A 21713-nucleotide genomic window follows, 5' to 3' on the forward strand; every position below is an offset into this window, starting at 1 on the left:
CTAGCCTTGGTGTTTCTAACTGCCTGTGTGTATTGGTTTCTAACTTCCCTAAAAAGTTGCATATCGCGGGGGCAGTTCGATGCTAATGCAGAACGCCACAGGATATTTTTGTGTTGGTTAAGGGCAGTCAGGTCTGGGGAGAACCAAGGGCTATATCTGTTCCTGGTTCTAAATTTCTTGAAAGGGGCATGCTTATTTAAGATGGAGAGGAAGGCATTTAAAAAAAATAACCAGGCATCCTCTACTGACGTGATGAGGTCAATATCCTTCCAGGATACCAGGGCCAGGTCGATTAGAAAGGCTTGCTCGTTGAAATGTTTCAGGGAGCGTTTGACAGTGATGAGTGGAGGTCGTTTGACCGCTGACCCATTACGGGTGCAGGCAATGAGGCAGTGATCGCTGAGATCTTGGTTGAAAACAGCAGAGGTGTATTTAGAGGGCACGTTGGTTAGGATGATATCTATGAGGGTGCCAGTGTTCGCGGCTTTCAGGCCGTAATGGTCAAATTGCTGCAAAGAAAGCACTACTAAAGGACACCAATAATAAGAAGAGACTTGCTTGGGCCAAGAAACACGAGCAATGGACATTAGAACGGTGGAAATCTGTCCTTTGGTCTGATGAGTCCAAATGTGAGATTTTTGGTTCCAACCGCCTTGTCTTTGTGAGACGCAGAGTAGGTGAACGGATGATCTCCGCATGTGTGGTTCCCACCGTGAAGCATGGAGGAGGAGGTGTGATGCTGTGAGGGTGCTTTGCTGGTGACACTGTCAGTGATTTATTTAGAATTCAAGGCACACTTAACCAGCATGGCTACGACAGCGTTCTGCAGCAATACGCCATCCCATCTGGTTTGTGCTTAGAGGGACTATCATCTGTTTTTCTACAGGACAATGACCCAACACACCTCCAGGCTGTGTAAGGCATATTTTACCAAGAAGGAGAGTGATGTAGTGCTGCATCAGATCACCTGGCCTGCATAATCACCTGACCTCAACCGAATTGAGATGGTTTGGGATGAGTTGGACAGCAGAGTCAAGGAAAAGCAGCCAACAAGTGCTCAGCATATGTGGGAACTCCTTCAAGACTGTTGGAATAGCATTCCAGGTGAAGCTGATTGAAAGAATGCCAAGAGTGTGTAAAGCTGTCATCAAGGCAAAGGTTGGCTAGTTTGAAGAATCTCAAATCTAAAATATATTTTGATTTGTTTAACACTTTTTTAGTAAAAATAAAGAAAAACCCTTGAATGAGTAGGTGTGTCCAAACTTTTGACTGGTACTGTATATATATATGTTTTTTACACATATTTAACCCCCTTTTTTGGGTAGACACAAAACTACCTCCATACTGCCATAATTTTGTTTTATCTGGTACCTTCAGATGAGTCACATGACACTTGTGGGGGTGGTAGAGAAAAATGGAGAACACCACTGTGTTCTTTCCACAGTTGGGTCACATTAGTTTGTAGTCAAAACGCTTCTGATGCTGCAAACAGAAGTTGGTACATCGACAGTACCGATTTCCCTTGAGTCCTTTGGAGCTTGTGGGGGTCGTAGAGCAAAACAGAGACCACCATCGTGTTCGTGGGAGTCTCATCATTTCATAGAGTGGGCAAACCGTTCGGACGCTTCAGTCATTTTCGTGAGAATACCTATTTTCGGGATGTCTCATGGTCTGATAAACACCGCTGTAGCTCGCTATAGGCGGATGTGGTGGTTTGAGATGCAGCCCATGCAAATTAATTGACAGATTTTGCTGGATATTTTTTTGTTATTTTACTTAGATTGACGCACCAGTGCGTCAATAGACTCTACGGAGTTAATATTTCAGTTTGAAGAAACTCTGGAAACTCTACCAAATTAGGGGTATATTAGAGAAAATGCTTATTTGCTGGGGTTTTTAAGCTTTTAGTATTATGGTGATATTATCTTTTCATAGCTACAGTAAAGCAAGGATTATATGAGACACTTGGGTAATTGGAGCATATTCCTTGGCCATCTGTAGAAATCTCAGGCTGGATAATATCTTTCATATCATTATGTCTTGCCTGACAGATGGCCATATCCAGAGAGACTATAACTCCGTTTTATATCTTTTCACATTCTGTAGGCCATCAATCAATATAACTGGGCTTTCTGAACAGGGAGGCAACTGAGGTAAATTTGTCGGAAACTAGTCACAGACTCTCATGGGAAGTAGCCTACAGCAGCAGTGCAAAAAAAGTAACATGCAACCGAGCACTTCTACAGATAAAACCCTTAAAAATATTTTCAGTCCATGTCAACAGTTAATACATTTAAAATGTTTGAGCAACAAATACATGTGAAAAGATGTTTTGGTCAGATTTGAGCAATTTTCCAAAGCGTTTCAGAGGACATTCTTTTCGTGCTTTTTTGTTCTACCCTTTCTAATTGTTCATGCGTGTTATGATCCAGGCGTGACATGGCTCAGGCAGATGTGTTTATCTTTCCATGTGCAGTTTCCATGTTGTCGTCACGGTGATGACAGATAGGCGGTCATCGCCCGGGCCACCTTCCACACGCGACGCAATATAGTGTCAGATGGGTGAGACGCTGGTGTGTTTACACTGTAGGTTGGGGAGGAGAACATGATTCAGTGACAGAGCACAAGAGTGCGGCACACCAGGCGGAGACTGATCTGATGGCATCGGGCCTAATCACTAGATTAGCCATCACCCTGCCAAGCCAAGCCTCCCAACACACACTGCTAATAAGTAGGTGGAGAAGTGGAGCCATGTTCCAGAATATTAGAGAAAACAACAATTCTTCTTCATCATCAACTTTTGTAATTGGTGTTTTATGTAATGCATCTTGACTCATTTTGTGTACTTATTGGGCCTAAGCTAACGTGGGGTGACGTATGTTGGAACCAGTGTGATTATACACAAATTCAAACAGGCTCAGGAAATGTGTACACACACACACACACACACACACACACACACACACACACACACACACACACACACACACACACACACACACACACACACACACACACACACACACACACACACACACACACACACACACACACACACACACACTCATCTAAACAATGGCATCTACAGTGTGGGATACTATCTGTTTTTCTTCTTTGTCTTCTGTGCAGAGTGAGCCTTCCTACAGACAGAGGATGACCTAGAAGCCACCACTGCTGAGCCCAACAGAGGATAATATCACTCTTGTGTGTGTAAGCAACAAGGTGTGTGACAGCATCCAGGGCTCCACCTGCACCCAGGTCAGCCTGGCAAACATGGGGGACCACGTCACACTGCTGCCCCCCTTCCTACAGCTGCTCCTCTGTAGCCTGTCAGGGGTATGGGGGTTCCCCTTCGGCCCTGTCCTTGACGTCACCCCCAGGACCACGGTGCTTTACCAAGGTAAGACCAGACCAAGGCTCCAGGTTGCTGTACACTAGGTAGGGCCAGGAGGTTGTCCTGGAAATGTGACTACACCTGACATCAGGAAAACTCTGGGACCGAGTTCTAGGCTGTGGCCTAGGAGTTTTTTCTAGTCAGGCCACATGGCCTGGAAAAACTCCTGGCTGTACTCATAGGATGTCTACGGTATACTAGTATCCCACTCAGTGTGCTGATTCAATATAAAGGCAGTTCCAACTCCCTCCTGTTCACTTTAAACAAGTGGCACAGTTTTGGAAGTTGGCCCCGAAGACAGCCAGCCCCTACTTCCAGGGAGTTGTTAATCCTCTCTCTCAAGTCCTGTCCTAGTTCACTTAGTTCACCATGCAGCTCTAATGAAGCAATAGAGAATAGACAGAAGCTCTCATCGCCCATAAAAGAGGACCCCTCTACAGTGGAGCCCTGTCCAGTGACTGTTGAAAATGAAATAGTGCTGAATAGATGATTTTAACGAAGAAGGGTTAGGGTACGTCATTTATACACATCAGCAATCTCTCCCCCATAGCAGCTCAGCCTCTCTTTCTCGACCTACTGCAGCAGAAGCTACTGCAGAGGGATCACCCATCCCTGGCAGGCTATACAACTATACTGTACCTGGCTGCTGTCAGCTCTCCAATCCTCTCCACTCCTGTCTTGAGAGGAGGAATATTATTAACAGACGAGGGGAGTGAAGAGAGCCGGGTGCTTCGCCTGCCTGCGCTGTGGTGCAGTCACAAAACCAGACTATTGCAGTGGAAAGAAATGGTTAGAGATAAGAGATAGACAGGACTTTTAGGGTGTTTAAATGGGCATTTTACTCAAAAATCTTTGTTTGCTATGTTGCTCCTCACCTGAGGTAGTATTAATATAATGTATGATGTGTACTTCACATGCAATGCTTGAGCGTGCACAACAGAAAAAGGAAATATAAAACCACTAAAATGTAGGATGTCACTGGGTTACCCATTCAGGGAAATGGATTCCAGATAGTGTGTTGCATAAGTATCAGTGAGTCCCTATGGGATCCATATTAATGTCATGTTCATTTTTGTTCAGAAAGCCTCTACTGCTAATTTGGTATAGTCTTTTATTATAGAAGTGTGTGGTACAGAGTCGGTCTTTCACAGTTTCTCCTTATCCTTGTAAAATTAAGTCATTGACCTACATTCGGACTCCGGGGGTTGTGTGTGTGTGCGTTTGGGTGTGTGCATGCATGTATGATCTCTACTCACATCGAAAATCTGCACGGGCATGCACCCCCTGTAATTTTCCCTTAGGAGAAACATGCCCAAGTGCAAGAATGGAGAGTGCAGAGAGTTGCACCTCTTAGAGGAAAATGGCCACCGGGCACTTGACTACTGTGTATGGAAATAAGGGCTATGTGGGTGGTGCTGGTGCTGGCACTGGTAGAGTAGGAGCATAAATGTATGTGTCGCTCTGGGTGGATTTATAATGTTTCACAGTTTGGGTGAGAGGGCGATCATTCATTTGTACTATGTTTTACAGTTGGTCTGTAGGAGTGGGTGTACATTAACTCGCAATAAAACAGAGAAATAATTTATAACCATGATAAAAAGGGCATATTTGACATACTGTAATTTTAAATAAGTGTGTGTGTTTGTTCTTGTGTTTGTGCGTTTGTTTGTGTGTGTGTGTGTGTGTGTGTGTGTGTGTGTGTGTGTGTGTGCGTGTGTGTGTGTGTGTGTGTGTGTGTGTGTGTGTGTGTGTGTGTGTGTGTGTGTGTCCCTCTCTGTGGATAGATGAATGCCTGACTCTGGTCTGAACTTGGGCTGTGGTGGTCATGACTTTTTGTCAGCAGTTTATTCTCATGCAAAAGATTGATCTGGCTATGCGGTACGTCATTGTGAGGACAGACGCTGGGAGACGAGAAGCAAGTACAAGGAGTGAATATTTAATAAATAACAGACATGAAACAAAACATAGACAGCGTCTGGACAAGGGAAACATAATGACATTAATGCTGACATGGGTATCAAACTGAGGAATAGACAGATATAGAGGAGGCAATCAATAAAGTTATGGAGTCCAGGTGAGTCCAATGAAGTGCCGATGCATGTAACGATGGTGACAGGTGTGCGTAATGATGGGCAGCCTGGCGCCCTCGAGCGCCAGAGAGGGGGAGTGGAAGCAGGCGTGACTAAACTGTTGACAGCCCCCCTGCGTGCTCTAGAAAGGAATAAAGGAGAGAGAGGAGGAGATGGAAGAGCATTGTTGGGGAGATATGCTGTATAGCTAAAGGTAATGTGTCACCCAATTAATTATGAAAATGCCCTATTAATGGGCTATTCAAAATCAAATACAAATTCACTATAATTGTAGGCTAACTCTGTAAGCCGCCCTACACAATCAATGAACCAACAGCATCGCCAAGGCCTATATGTTCTCTCCCTGACTCGTGGATAGACATTTTGGACCATAGCATAAAGTAACCAGTCCATCCAGCATGAATAATAATACAGTCCACATTCAAAGGCGATTACTTCAATTTGTTTAATTTTGGTGTATTTTGGAGTACCAATTATTTAGATTTTTGTTTTTCTGCCATTCGTACTATGCAGTAGGCTATGTATTGTATAATGGCACAATGTTAAATAAAGGTTAAAGAAAATTTTAAAATAAACAATCGTAATTTTAATTCTGTTTTTTGGGGCTCATAACCCTATGTGTATGGATGTTTTGAATTAATCATCACCTTAGAAAGTACTGTCCATTTTGTTTTGTGTTAGGCTTTGAAACAACATCCACAACGACCATGTTTTCCACTCAGTTTCAACCTGTTGTTGAACTTCTTTCTTCAAACTGATCATCACAGTGATGTGAGTTTTAAAAGCACGTGCTGGTTTGATGATAAGTGTTTGATGTGATTTTTGACTGGATTTGCATTGATGTCAGAGTGGTTAGAGGGACACTAGAGCCCTGAGTAGGACCCGATGGTTGTTAGCAAGTTGGGTACTTCCAAAGCATATCCAGAGTGCATAAGAGGAGATTACCGTGACTCAACGGTCACATGGAATTTTACTGCACTCATGACTCATTACTGCCGGTGTGGCGGTAATACAGTCACTGCAACAGCCCTAGTCTGAACTCAAGGGTGTACCTAGGGGGTTGTCTCCCATGTCCTGCTCTCTTTGCTGGTGCCAACCAGACTTGAAGTAATGGAACCATGCAATATTGATGCATGTGTAAGATCTGTCTACTGTTGCTACGAGGAGAGGGCAGCGGAGGGCTTGATAGTAATGGATTTCTGTGTATTATTTAGACATGGTTTAGAATCGTTTTTTCTTCTCTCAAGTGGCACAGCGGTCTAAGGCACTGCATCGCAGTGTTAGAGGCGTCACTACAGATTCAGATTCTCAACATAGCTCCCGCAGCCCGGGATCAACGTACAGACCGTACAGGAGTTGCAGCGATGGGACAAGACTGTAACTACCAATTGGGGAGGACAAACGGGTTAAAATAAATGTAAAAAAATTATCTCCTTGAACTTGCAGTTTCATCAGTTGGGGGATTTTATTTTTTAAATTGCAGTTTCATCAGTTGGGAGATTTTATGTAGTCTATGGAGATTTTATGTAGACTAGCATACCAATCCTGAGGCATGAACCTATGCAATAGTAAGGTAAATAAATAATAAATGGCAATGTTGACCTGTAATTCACATGTATTTATTCAAGTCAGTTGTTGTGTCGAGATGAACAGACAAATCATTTAAAAATTTGTACAGAATAAAGGACAAATTACTCACAAAAATTCTAATGAGTTAACATAAACTCAATCTGGAAACAAATGTTTTGTCTCTCTCAGCCCCTAGAGTAACTCTCTGCCTTTCGTTCTTGTTGTTGTATACAGCATTTTACAATTTGTTCTCACCAGTCAGTGTTTGCAGAAAATGGCTTCTTTTAAGGTGAAATTCCTCTGGTTACAATAAAGAGGTATTGGAGTTATCCTCGGATGCTTTGATCTATCTCTTTCTCTGATGTTCCCTGGGCTTGGTTCTGACAGGATCTGAGCAGCGACAGACTTTGCGTAGATACAGTACCTGAAATAACACCAGGATAGGAGTAGTATATTGTATGCATTCACTGGGAGGTTTTGCTTGATTTACCACCGTGAGATAAAGATCTCTGCTTTCTGTTATTGCTGTGCGTGCACTGCTTTCATTGTAATATCATTCGAAACAGTCACGGTAAAAGTTTACATTCGAAATACACAGTCACACTGATACAGGCAACCACGAGCACTGCATGAGGTGAAAACCACAGTACTGCCAAAGATCACAAGCGTGATGGTAAATATGACAGACTTCACTAGTGATAGAGAGAACAGTCTTGTTTATGGTGACTGTGTGTAAACTGTTCCCAAAGGGAGGATTCACTTAAGGAAATTAAGCCACTGAGGCAGCTATGCCGATCCTTTGGTCCAAATAATCTATTTTCAGATATTTTCAGACATTTTGGAGGTTTTTGAAAATAGGAAACAGGAAATGTTGGTCCTCTGTAGGTCCGTTGGTAGAGCATGGTGCTTGCAACACCAGGATAGTAGCTTATATATCATTGATCAACTTAGCAACAGCTGACAGTATTCACCAGTGTCTACAGTGGTTAAGTCATATGACAATAAAACTTGAAAATTATTGAAACTGTTGTCCCTCCAGCACATGGAAGGGAGTGTGGGGTAAGTTGAGCCATTTTTTTATATACAGCATCAATCCAACAAGGGAAATACAGTATTCTTTCCAACAAAGATGTCTACATATGGGGGTTACGACCATCCCAGTTCTGCAGATTTTGCTGCAAAGAGACAGAATTATTCGATCATTCGTTTTGGTACTATCCACATGTAGCTTGTTTTTCGTCGCAGGGTCAGGAATGGCTTAAGAATTGCAGATTTACCTGGAGCTAACTCTGCAAATAGCGCTGCTGGGTGATTTAAAAAGTCAGAGTCAATCGATCAATAATATAATAATACTCTTAGCAACAAAAAAAAAAAAGTTTTATGTATAATATGTAGAATCTATGAGAATAGAAAGGTTCAGAACTTTTGTGAAACATCACAGCACAGTTAAAAAATATATGGCAACTAGAAATCAAGACTGGATGGTGTTTAGAGATAGATGGGAGGGGTTGAGTGGAGCTGAACGCTGGGACTAAAAACAAACAAAAGATAACTATTAAAGGAATAAGGCATGAGGGTGTGTGGCATATGACGCAACACGGAGTGCCTGGATACAGCCCTTGCCCGTGGTATATTGGCCATATACCAAAAATCCCCGAGGTGCCTTATTACTATTATAAACTGGTTACCAACATAATTAGAACAGTAAAAATACATGTTTTGTCATACCCGTGGTATATGGTCTGATATACCACGGCTATCAGCATTTAGGGCTCGAACCACCCAGTTTATAATGTAAAATATACTGTGTCTGTAAAATGTATATAGTATGTACAGTTGAATTCGGAAGTTTACATACACTTAGGTTGGAGTCATTAAAACTCATTTCTCAATCACTCCACAAATGTCTTGTTAACAAACTATAGTTTTGGCAAGTCAGTTAGGACATCTACTTTGTGCATGACACAAGTAATTTTTCCAACAATTGTTTACAGACAGATTATTTCACTTATAATTCACTGTATCACAATTCCAGTGGGTCAGAAGTTTACATACACTAAGTTTACTGTGCCTTTAAACAGCTTCGAAAATTCCAGAAAATTATGTCATAGCTTTAGAAGCTTCTTATAGGCTAATTGACATCATTTGAGTCAATTGGACGTGTACCTGTGGATGTATTTCAAGGCCTACCTTCAAACTCAGTGCCTCTTTGCTTGACATCATGGGAAAACCAAAAGAAATCAGCCAAGACCTCAGAAAAAAAATTGTAGACCTCCACAAGTCTGGTTCATCCTTGGGAGCAATTTCCAAACACCTGAAGGTAGCACGTTCATCTGTACAAACAATAGTACGCAAGTATAAACACCATGGGACCACGCAGCTGTCATACCGCTCAGGAAGGAGACGCGTTCTGTCTCCTAGAGATGAACGTACTTTGGTGCGAAAAGTGCAAATCAATCCCAGAACAACAGCAAAGGACCTTGTGAAGATGCTGGAGGAAACAGATACAAAAGTATCTATATCCACAGTAAAACGAGTCCTATATCGACATAACCTGAAAGGCCGCTCATCAAGGAAGAAGCCACTGCTCCAAAACCGCCATAAAAAAGCCAGACTACGGTTTGCAACTGCACATGAGGACAAAGATCATACCTTTTGGAGAAATGTCCTCTGGTCTGATGATACAAAAATATAACTGTTTGGCCGTAATGACCATTGTTATGTTTGGAGGAACAAGGGGGAGGCTTGCAAGCCAAAGAACACCATTCCAACCGTGATGCACGGAGGAAAATGATGTGGATATATTGAAGCAACATCTCAAGACATCAGTCAGGAAGTTAAAGCTTGGTCGCCAATGGGTCTTCCAAATGGACAATGACCCCAAGCATACTTCCAAAATTATGGCAAAATGGCTTAAGGAAAACAAAGTCAAGGTATTGGAGTGGCCAACACAAAGCCCTGACCTCCATCCTATAGAACATTTGTGGGCAGAACTGAGAAAGTGTGTGCGAGCAAGGAGGCCTACAAACCTGACTCAGTTACACCAGCTCTGTCAGGAGGAACGGGCCAAAATTGACCCAACTTATTGTTGGAAGGTTGTGGAAGGCTACCCGAAACGTTTGACCCAAGTTAAAGAATTTAAAGGCAATGCTACCAAATACTAATTGATTGTATGTAAACTTCTGACCCACTGGGAATGTGATGAAAGAAATAAAAGCTGAAATAAATAGTTCTCTCTACTATTATACTGACATTTCACATTCTTAAAATAAAGTGGTGATCCTAACTGACCTAAGACAGGGAATTTGTACTTGGATTAAATGTCAGGAATTGTGAAAAACTCAGTTTAAATGTATTTGGCTAAAGTGTATGTACACTTCCGACTTCATCTGTATACGCTGGAAGTAGAATTTGGGGAGGGATGGTAGGGTTAGGGGAAAATAATATAGGAAAATATATACAAAAAACTATATGGGGGATTGGAAGTGATGCAGACAATTACATTGGTGGAAGCTACAATCTATCTGCAATATTAAAGCTGATCTACCCCTAAATTAATAAAAATGATAAAAAAGAATATTGTGTATGCTTAGAAATAATCAGAATTCATGTAAACATTCCATTTTATAAAACATAGCTTGTCTTAAAGTATTCTCTTGGCACAACTTACCCCGAGCGTGGGGTAAGCTGTGCCAAGGGACAGGGCAAGTTAAGCCGCCTACACATTTCTGTACTGAATTAAGTATTAACACTGCTTTTTTATATCATGTCTATCTTTATTTCCTAAACACACTTCAACACAATCACAATCGCTTTTTGTCTTTTAAGCATTTTAAGCATTTTCTAACACAGGCTTAGGACCTAATAAACACTTTGTACTTTTTTTTAAACACTTTTAGCATGGGCCAGACTCTGTTGTTACCTCATATCCCAGTAATAATGCCTTGCGTTACGCCTGGGAAGAAAACACTTCAATTTGATAAATTTGCCATTGGCTCAATTTACCCCAAGGCTCACTCACACTCACTCTCACACACACACACACACACACACACACACACACACACACACACACACACACACACACACACACACACACACACACACACACACACACACACACACACACACACACACACACACACACACACACAGACAGACAGATACTGAAAGAGCTTTGAGTCAGGTGAAATGGCATAGGTGCAAAGTGTGTATGTTCAGTGTACACACAGGGTGCATTCCACAATGTTAAATAGAAACCGCCCTGTCAGCTCAGATTCAACTGGCATGCTTTGTGGATTCTCATCATCGATTAACAGAGCCCAATGTGCAGCTTGTGCTGTGGGTTTAGAGCAGGAACCACAAGCCAATATATGTCTCTTTCTCTCTCCCTCTCTCTACCTGTCTTTCTCTCTTGGTCTCTGCCTATCCTGTACTCTCTCTCTCGCTCTCTCTCGCCCTCTCTCGCCCTCTCTCGCCCTCTCTCGCTCTCTCTCGTTCTCTCTCTCTCTCTCTCTCTCTACATCAGAAGTGCACAACTCAGGCCCACAAGTTTCCCAGTCCTGCTGGTTTGTCCCTAGAATGGGTACATGATGTCTGGAAAGTGCACGTATTGTTTCCCAGGTGGAAGCTAGCTGCTAGTTAATGTAAAAGGCATAGATGAAATCAGCAGGACTGTGACCCTCGAAGACTGGAGCTATGCTTAATAGATTCTAGTTTTTTGCGTAGTCAGGAGAAGGCGGGCCTTCCTAATACTTATGTGTAGGGCTGTCACAATTATTGTATAATTGTGTAACCGACCTTGGTTTTTCTTGTCATAATCATTTTAATACGTTCATTGTAGGAGGGGGGATTGAACTTTATTTCCAAGTAGATTTACCCAATAAACGTTTTACATTTTTTACGTGCAGAAAGGCGGAGGAGGAGCACCAATTCCAAAAGTTCCAAGCTGTCAAAACCATTTGTTTTTGAGACAGGGTGTCACCAAAGCTGTGCTGTATTGATTAGGTATGTCATAGGTCATTTTCAAAGATGCATTATGATACATTACAAGCTTAAAAAAGAAATAAAATACAAATAAATTACGACATTTACCTTGGTCATTTGCATGACAGTTAATTGTTACCCAAAGTTTGACAATTGTGGGCATGTGTGCATGTTTGGCCTCAGGACATTGCCTTCGGAGCAGCTCATTGGTCAGGCTTCTGACAGACATCAAGGAATCTTCGCCCCCAACTGCCTTGGGTGGCGGCCATTTTGCGTCATCCTCATCATTGTCATCATGCGTGGCATGTTACGTCATATGGTCTGCCACTATTTATTTTATGTAGAATCCAAGCCACTTCTTGTGCACGCTCTTGGATGACTCATAGAATAAGTGAAAAATGAAATGTGTTTTTACATTGCCATGGGCTGTCATTGTGACTGTGCAAATAACATGATCTTAGACTGAACATAACGTTCCTGTGGGGTTCAAGTTGGGTTGTTGAGAAAGGGACAGTTATAGTGTGAGTGTGTGTCTGTCTGTCTTTCTGCGCCTGTGTGTATTTGTGTCTGTGTGCACGCACGTCTGTCGTTCTGTTTGTGTTTGGGTGTCCTGCTGTGTCATGACTGCACCTACCTCTCCTCATAACCCCCCCAGTGTGTCCTGACCTTTGAGTTGGCGAGTGGAGAAGAGATCCTCATGGCTCACTCATGGCTCTGCCTGTCTCTCTGCCTGCTTGGCTGCCTAGCTCTTTGCCTGCCTGGCTGCCTAGCTCTCTGCCTGCCTGGCTGCCTGGTGCCCTCAAGACATAGGGGGTGGGTAGTGGGTTGACACCGACTCAGTCTGGTTATAGTCATGGGTACTACTCATAGTATCACCATTGTATCCCTGAGAGACTATTTAGACTGTTTGTGTGGGGAGGGGGTCTTCAAAGAGGTTTGACAGCATATTAAAGTGACTTTACCAGTGACAACAACATGAAGTATTTGTTGTAGTAACTGGCAGTCCCAAATTCATTTTAGCCATTGCAGTCTGCGAGGGTGGTTGAGTTATTTGTAATTGTGCACCTGTCCACAGAGATGTATTGACTTTTTTGTCCAAAACTTCAGTAATGCATTTAATTACATTATTAAAGGGATTCTCCGATACGTTTGTATACTTTTCAGCCAGTAGTTCTGAAAGTAGAGCTCACGAGCCAAAAGTGGTTCCCGAAAATGGCGTACTCTGTCACATAGGTGCAGATATGTGCACCATGTCATTACTCTCTCTCCCGCTCTGCTGTGGGTGCACCATGTGCATCTTGCTAGCTGTCACTCATATGGCGAGGGGCTGAAGCTCATTGGTTGAACTGGAATTGCTAAGGGCCTGGCTCACATGGGGGAAAATGTAGGGAAAATAGCACAGCACAGCTCCCAGAAAAACAATTGCTTTCAAACTAGGGATTTTGTGACTAATTGAGGCAAGACAATAATTCTGCATAAGGATTATGCATGTATGAACTACACATTGATACATCCAGCCCAAAGTGGGAGGTTTAAAAAATACTTAGTAGTCACCAAAGTACCGGGGCATGTCTTTAACCCTATTAGAATAACCGAATCAATCTGACTGGCGTTACTGTGTGTATAGTAAGCCTTGGCACCCTGCAAATCTATATTTTCAAGTGTCTGTATGTGTTATTGTAGCAATGTTTTGACTGTTAGAAGACCAAAGACTCAAAACATTGTTTCAATATACCTCATGGGAGCATCAAATCGATGAGTCTTTTCTTTTTGCTGAATATGCACAGCACCTGCTCAAAACCATTGCATGTTTCTATGGGTTGTGCATATTGTACAGTGTCTGCGCTTCATATCCCTTGAAAAAAATACAGCAGACAAACAACACAGGGTTACACATTCATTCCTTTCTGTTTTTCCCTTAATTCATGGCAACTGATCAAACTAAATATTTTATCAGCAGTCCAGAACGTCTAAAATGGGGGCAAACTGCCCTGCCTATGAGATGTGAAAAGAGGTCATTGTTTTCATCTAGGTTGCTGCAATAATAAGATGTGGTCTTATTTAGTGATAAGACAGAAGATAATCATTTGATATAGGAGCGCTGAAAGTTAATTGATGGAGTTTGAAGATCAAGATTCCAAAGTGAGGATACGGGATAGAAAGAGAGAGAGCGATTAAGAAGGAGATGGAAGCTGACAGAGATAGCGTGAATAAGTGAGAGATGGAGAGGGAGGGATGGGCAGAAGGGGGGAGGAGGAACAATGAAAAATACACAGAGTAATGTGAGTCAGCGTGGTGCAGATGGGTATAATAATATTGCACACATCCTACCCTCCTCTCTTTTATCCTCTCCTCCCCTTGTCCTCCTCCTTTTCCTTCCTCTATCCTCCTCCCCCTCTTTTTCCTCTCCTCCTCCTTTCCCCCTCTTTCTCCCCCTTTGTTACTTTCCTCCTCCCGTCTCTTTTCTCTGGTGAATTGATGGGAGAGTGTCCCAGGCTGCTCGCAGTAATACGGGAATTTATGTAAATTTCGTCCCGCCCATTGATTTACTGGGGACAGAGGAACGCTTGTTTCAGTCAATTTGTTACACTCCTTCACTTCTGATAGAGAGTCTTAACTGCAGCTGTGTGTGGAGCATAGGGGCAGAGTTACAATACCGGAAAAGAGAAAGAATTGGTAGAAAACACAACCTGCTATAGGGTCACAGAAACCATTGTAAAGAGAAAGTATGTGCATAATATTCCAGCTATATCACTTTAAGTACAACTTTAAGTACAGCCAGTTTCATTCTATGAGGCAAGACGTATCCCTAATACAGGAATAATACCAGACCCAACATAATGTTTTCTTATTCTGAAAAGTGGAAGCATGTCCAGTTGAAGTCGGAAGTTTACATACACCTTAGCCAAATACATTTAAAGTCATTTTTTCACAATTCTTGACATTTAATCCTAGTACAAATTCCCTGTCTTAAGTCAGTTTGGATCACCACTTTATTTTAAGAATGTGAAATGTCAGAATAATAGTAGAGAGAATGATTTATTTCAGCTTTTATTTCTTTCATCACATTCCCAGTGGGTCAGAAGTTTACATACACTCAATTAGTAGTTGGTAGCATTGCCTTTAAAATGTTTAACTTGGGTCAAATGTTTCGGGTAGCCTTCCATAACCTTCCCACAATAAGTTGGGTGAATTTTGGACCATTCCTCCTGACAGAGCTGGTGTGACTGAGTCAGGTTTGTAGGCCTCCTTGCTCACACATGGTTTTTCAGTTCTGTCCACACATTTTCCATAGGATGGAGGTCAGGGCTTTGTGATGGCCACTCCAATACCTTGACTTTGCTGTCCTTAAGCCATTTTGCCACAACTTTGGAAGTATGCTTGGGGCCATTGTCCATTTGGAAGACCCATTTGCGACCAAGCTTTAACTTCCTGACTGATGTCTTGAGATGTTGCTTCAATATATCCACATAATTTTACTCCCTCATGATGCCAGCTATTTTGTGAAGTGCACCAGTCCCTCCTGCAGCAAAGCACCCCCAAAACATGATGCTGCCACCCCCGTGCTTCATGGTTGGGATGGTGTTCTTCGGCTTGCAAGCCTCCCCCTTGTTCCTCCAAACATAACAATGGTCATTATGGCCAAACAGTTTTTGTTTCATCAGACCAGAGGACATTTCTCCAAAAAGTACGGTCTTTGTCCCCATGTGCAGTTGCAAACCGTAGTCTGGCTTTTTTATGGCGGTTTTGGAGCAGTGGCTTCTTCCTTGATGAGCGGCCTTTCAGGTTATGTCGATATAGGACTCATTGTACTGTGGATATACATACTTTTGTACCCGTTTCCTCCAGCATCTTCACAAGGTCCTTTGCTGTTGTTCTGGGATTGATTTGCACTTTTCGTACCAAAGTACATTCATCTCTAGGAGACAAAATGCATCTCCTTCCTGAGCGGTATGACAGCTGTGTGGTCCCATGGTGTTTATACTTGCGTACTATTGTTTGTACAGATGAACGTGGTACCTTCAGGTGTTTGGAAATCGCTCCCAAGGATGAACCAGACTTGTGGAGGTCTAAAAATTTTTTTCTGTGGTCTTGACTGATTTCTTTTGATTTCCCCATGATGTCAAGCAAAGAGGCACTGAGTTTGAAGGTAGGCCTTGAAATACATCCATAGGTACACGTCCACGTTGACTCAAATGATGTCAATTAGCCTATCAGAAGCTTATAAAGCTATGACATCATTTTCTGGAATTTTCAAAGCTGTTTAAAGGCAGAGTCAACTGGAATTGTGATACAGTGAATTATAAGTTAAATAATCTGTCTGTAAACAATTGTTGGAAGAATTCCTTGTGTCATGCCAAAAGTAGATGTCCTTGACTTGCCAAAACTATAGTTTGTTAACAAGAAATTTGTGGAGTGATTGAAAAACGAGTTTTAATGATTCCAACCTTCACTTTATGTAAACTTCCGACTTCAACTGTACATGTGCTTAGCAGTAGTAATAGTAATTATAGGTTTTTCCAGTACCAAAACCATTCTGTGACTTTATTTGACCATTTGAAAAATTGCCCCAAAGTCTCAGTAAGTTTGTGTGTTTGTTTTCAGGCTTGCTGGGTTGCCAGCGGTTCAGCAGCCCATCTCAGAACTACAGCACACTGCTACTGGAGGAGGACAATGGGGTGCTGTATGTAGGGGCCAGGGGGGCTCTCTACGCCCTGGACACCACCAACATCTCTACACCTGGCAATCTCACGGTGAGTACCAGCCAGGATGCTAACTTTCCGTTTCGATGGGCAACAAAGTTGTATTGTATTATAACTGGTTAACTGGTTAGCTGGTACAGCACAACATATCATATAACCGATATGTCCGGTATGCAAAACTAACCCTATTTCACAAATCTTTTTCTCCTTCACAAATCTTTTTCTCTTTCACAACTTTTAAACAGGACAGGCTGATAATAGCCTTAAGTAGATTCAGTAAATCCTATTATAGGTACATTTTTTGCAGTGTGAGTATTGGATTAAATGTAGGGGGCAAGTTTACTCACGGGCCAATAGAATAGATTAAAACACAATGATGTAGTTGATGGGAGTAACTGGAGTATTAAAATGGAGTATTCACTGGAGTATTGAAATATTGCCATGGTACACTGTCCCATGCTCCCACTGAGTGGTCATTATTGTCTCCCGATGTTTGCAGATTGATTGGGAAGCTTCGGCAGAGCAGAAGAAGCAGTGTCTCAACAAAGGAAAAGACAATCAGGTATAACCAATGGCGTGTAGCACCCGCTGCTCAACATACAAACTCTCTCTCTCTCTCTCTCTCTCTCTCTCTCTCTCTCTCTCTCTCTCTCTCTCTGCTTCTGACTCTCTCTCTTTATTAGATGGCCCTATCTAGTATAACAATTTTGTGGTGTTGTTATTATAATGTATTCCTGATCAAGGAGTCAAGCGAATGTGTTAGCCTTCAAGATTAGGTTGATGTTATATAGATAGTAACCATACTGTTGTGTCTCTCCTACAGACAGATTGTTACAATCACATCCGCTTCCTGCAGAGGTACAATGAGACTCACCTGTACGTGTGTGGCACGCACGCCTTCAGGCCCCTCTGTGCTTACATAGTAAGAGCTGTCCTTCCTTTTGCTGGGGATTTCCTGGTTTACATTCCGGCTCCCAACAAACTGCCCATAGAGCCCCACTGTGGACAGGTCATAATACCCATAAAACCTAGTGGTCAAACACGGAAATGGTTCCGAACGTTTTTTCACCATCCATTTTTCCCAAAGGGGATCTTAGAACCACTTCAAACAAGGTCTGTGTTTCATGTAGGCTTTCCCTGGCGTGACGTTTTGATAAAAGCGTAAATCTCTCTCGGACAAATGCTAATTCGTATCAAATGAGACATCCTGCAACACTACAAATCCCTGCAAGCTCCTGCACGTCATCTCTAGTTGACACATTTGCTGTCAGCTAGCTGGCTACTAGCTTTCTTGATCCAAAATGAAAGATATATTGAACATTTTCATTTACTGTTCCATATTTTATTTAACTAATATTTGTTGTCTTATTTATGCATTTGGTCTTGTGTCTTGAACATAATAGTAACCTAGTAGCAGTCAGATATTTACAATGTGCTACGAATTCTAGGCCAGATTTTTGCAAAGAAGCTAGCTAGCTTCCTAGATTAAATTAGCAACACACCCTTAATTTACCAGATCATCTTCTCCTTCAGCCAGTGGCAGTCTATATTTAATCCCTTATAATTTCTGCTAACTATATGAACGAGGTGAAATCTATTTCAATTCATGGTGTCAGAATGCACTGCTGTATTAAAGCAATTCAGATCTAACTTGTTGCAGATTGAAAACCAGATGAAGTCATTGCAGAATGCATCCATAATCACCAATGAATAAGCATATTTATTTGACAAGAATAACCCTAGTCACCCATCAATCACGTCAAACACCTGAACTCCAGCAATTACATCAATGAAATAAATCAAAATAGTAAACAATGCATACATATGCCTTTCATACATAACATATAAACATCTGACTTGAAGTAGAAATTACATTATTTATTCATCAATGCCAGGATCCTGGGACATCGAAGAGCACAATATTAATTATTATTACTAACTTATCCGAGAGCGCACAGATTCTTCTGCTTTTCCATTTTAGGAATTAGACCAGCACAAATAACAAAATGTAAAACAGCATATTGTGATTTTTGGAGGGTGAGTTACAAATGGAGAAACAACTGGGTGTGTAAGGTATATATAATATAAAATACTAGCTCAACACCAGCAGAATGAGAAACAGACTCAAAACAAGGAAGCCATGCCTACAAGCAGCTGTATCAAGACCCTTCTTGTCAATTTAACAGGTCCATGTTGCTGCTGTCAATTGTGACCAGCACATTTAACACTGCATTCAGTCTGAACTCCAGAATAAGCAGAAGGGCATTACACAGGCGAAAAAAAGGTAGCAGAAACAGTACACCACAGCACTTTAAAAATGATGTAATCAAATGAAAGTAGTAGTGAAGGAAGCAGCATAGGGAAATTGGGCGAAGCTAGGGTGGGTTTATAGAGATACGATGGAGAGTTGCGAAGTTGAGGGACCATCGGGCATAAAAGGCATAGTCTGGAATAAGGGCTAGCTAGAGGGATGGTTGGTCATGGAATAAACATAAAATGGGGTGCTGGCGTGTTTCTGCACCACTTTTAGGTCATTATCATAAAAATCCGGCCAATGTCCAGTTATAATCGAGGTCTCAGCGTTGTCCATCGTAGTCATTCTGTCAGTTGCAGCATTCATATCATGGTCATTGTGTGTATGTGAATCACAACATTAAAGACGATGAGTGATCACAGCATTTCAACAAATTGAGCCATACACAATATAACTTAAGGCCAGTCACCACAGAATGAAACGACATTTTTGCATCTACCTTCAATTTTGAAATTTGTTGGTATTTTGGTCCATTTAGTATTTTCAAAAAGTAAACATGAAAATGACAAGAACTTGATGAAAATGTATATTTTCTTAAGTTTATCGTACTACATTCATCAACATTTTAATGAATTTGAAACACTTAAATGGACAAACATCAATGATTTCAAATCTCACTACATTAAATGACACATCATTTAAAAGGCCATTACATAGAGATTGTTACAAACTGGACTTTATTTAGTAACTTACTTTGAACAGATGGTTATTGGGTCACAGAGGGGTTGGGTTAAATGCGGAAGACACATTTCAGTTGAATACATTCAGTTGGACAACTGACTAGGCAACTAGGTTGCCCTTTCTCTTTGTCCTTTCTAAATAGGCATTTGGTAGTCTAAAGTCAGTGTACTTGTCTTTAACTGCAATTTCCCGAAAGGTAGACTCTTCCCTGCTCTGGACAAGTCCCATCATGGAGTGTCTTAACAAAATTAAATCAAAATATTTAGGCTGACTTCATCCAATGTCCTGAAAAATGGATTTGCGCGATATGGAAATAATTACATATTTAATGAGATATCACCTCATTTGCATATTTTAATAACATATTTAATATAAAATACTCATACATTTGTGTCTACATTTAATTGGTAAAAGTTGATTGTGATATGATTAAGGGGGAAAAAGTACCCTATGAGGGTGTGGTGCCTGGCCTTAAGCATTGAAGACAGCATTTTGTTGACACTGTCAATCAATCAATCAAATGTATTTATAATGCCCTTCTTACATCAGCTGATGTCACAAAGTGCTGTACAGAAACCCAGCCTAAAACCCCAAACAGCAAGCAATGCAGGTGTAGAAGCACGGTGGCTAGGAAAAACTCCCTAGAAAGGCCAGAACCTAGGAAGAAACCTAGAGAGGAACCAGGCTATGAGGGGTGACCAGTCCTCTTCTGGCTGTGCCGGGTGGAGATTATAACAGAACATGGCCAAGATGTTCAAATGTTCATTGATGACCAGCGGGGTCAAATAATAATAATCACAGTGGTTGTCGATGGTGCAACAGGTCAGCACCTTAGGAGTAAATGTCAGTTGGCTTTTCATAGCCGATCATTCAGAGTATCTCTGCCGCTCCTGCTGTCTCTAGAGAGTTGAAAACAGCAGGTCTGGGACAGGTAGCACGTCCGGTGAACAGGTCAGGGTTCCATAGCCGCAGGCAGAACAGTTGAAACTGGAGCAGCAGCATGGCCAGGTGGACTGGGGACAGCAAGGAGTCATCAGGTCAGGTAGTCCTAAGGCATGGTCCTAGGGCTCAGGTCCTCCGAGAGAGAGAAAGAGAGAATTAGAGAGCATACTTAAATTCACACAGGACACCGGATAAGACAGGAGAAATACTCCAGATATATCCGGTGGACTCCTGTCTTATCCGGTGTCCTGTGTGAATTTAAGTATGCTCTCTAATTCTCTCTCTCTCTGAGTTTCAACTGTTCTGCCTGCGGCAACGGAACCCTGACCTGTTCACCGGACGTGACCCTAGCCCCCCGACACATAAACTACTGCAGGCTGAGACAGGAGAGGTCGGGAGACACTGTGACCCCATCCGACGATACCCCCGGACATGGCCAAAAATGCAGGATATAACCCCACCCACTTTGCCAAAGCACAGGCCCCACACCATTAGAGGGATAACTTCAACCACCAACTTACCATCCTGAGACAAGGCCGAGTATAGCCCACAAAGATCTCCGCCACGGCACAACCCAAGGGGGGGCGCCATCCCGGACAGGAAGATCATGTCAGTGACTCAATCCACTCAAGTGACGCACCCCTCCTAGTGACGGCATGGAAGAGCACCAGTAAGCCAGTGACTCAGAAACCTGTAATAGGGTTAGAGGCAGAGAATCCCAGTGGAGAGAGGGGAACCGGCCAGGCAGAGACAGCAAGGCCGGTTCGTTGCTCCAATGCCTTTCCGTTCACCTTCACAGTCTTGGGCCAGACTACACTTAATCATAGGACCTACTGAAGAGATGAGTCTTCAATAAAGACTTAAAGGTTGAGACCGAGTCTGCGTCTCTCACATGGGTAGGCAGACCATTCCATAAAAATTGAGCTCTATAGGAGAAAGCCCTGCCTCCAGCTGTTTGCTTAGAAATTCTAGGGACAGTAAGGAGGCCTGCGTCTTGTGACCGTAACATACGTGTAGGTATGTACGGCAGGACC

General features: G+C 42.3%; 1 protein-coding gene across 1 annotated transcript in view; it reads left to right on the plus strand.

The window, feature by feature from the left end:
* Positions 1–21713, plus strand: part of LOC106578306 (semaphorin-4G) — an 83118-nt gene that overhangs the window by 29710 nt on the left and 31695 nt on the right. The window contains exons 2-5 of the mRNA XM_014156988.3: positions 3130–3400; positions 16645–16793; positions 17242–17304; positions 17566–17664. Of these exons, the coding sequence (XP_014012463.3) occupies positions 3274–3400; positions 16645–16793; positions 17242–17304; positions 17566–17664 (438 nt within the window). The 5' untranslated portion in view covers positions 3130–3273. The remainder of the gene's footprint in view (positions 1–3129; positions 3401–16644; positions 16794–17241; positions 17305–17565; positions 17665–21713) is intronic.

This window comes from Salmo salar, chromosome 19 (assembly GCF_965601325.2).
Source record: "Salmo salar chromosome 19, fSalSal1, whole genome shotgun sequence".
NCBI classification, from domain to species: domain Eukaryota; kingdom Metazoa; phylum Chordata; class Actinopteri; order Salmoniformes; family Salmonidae; genus Salmo; species Salmo salar.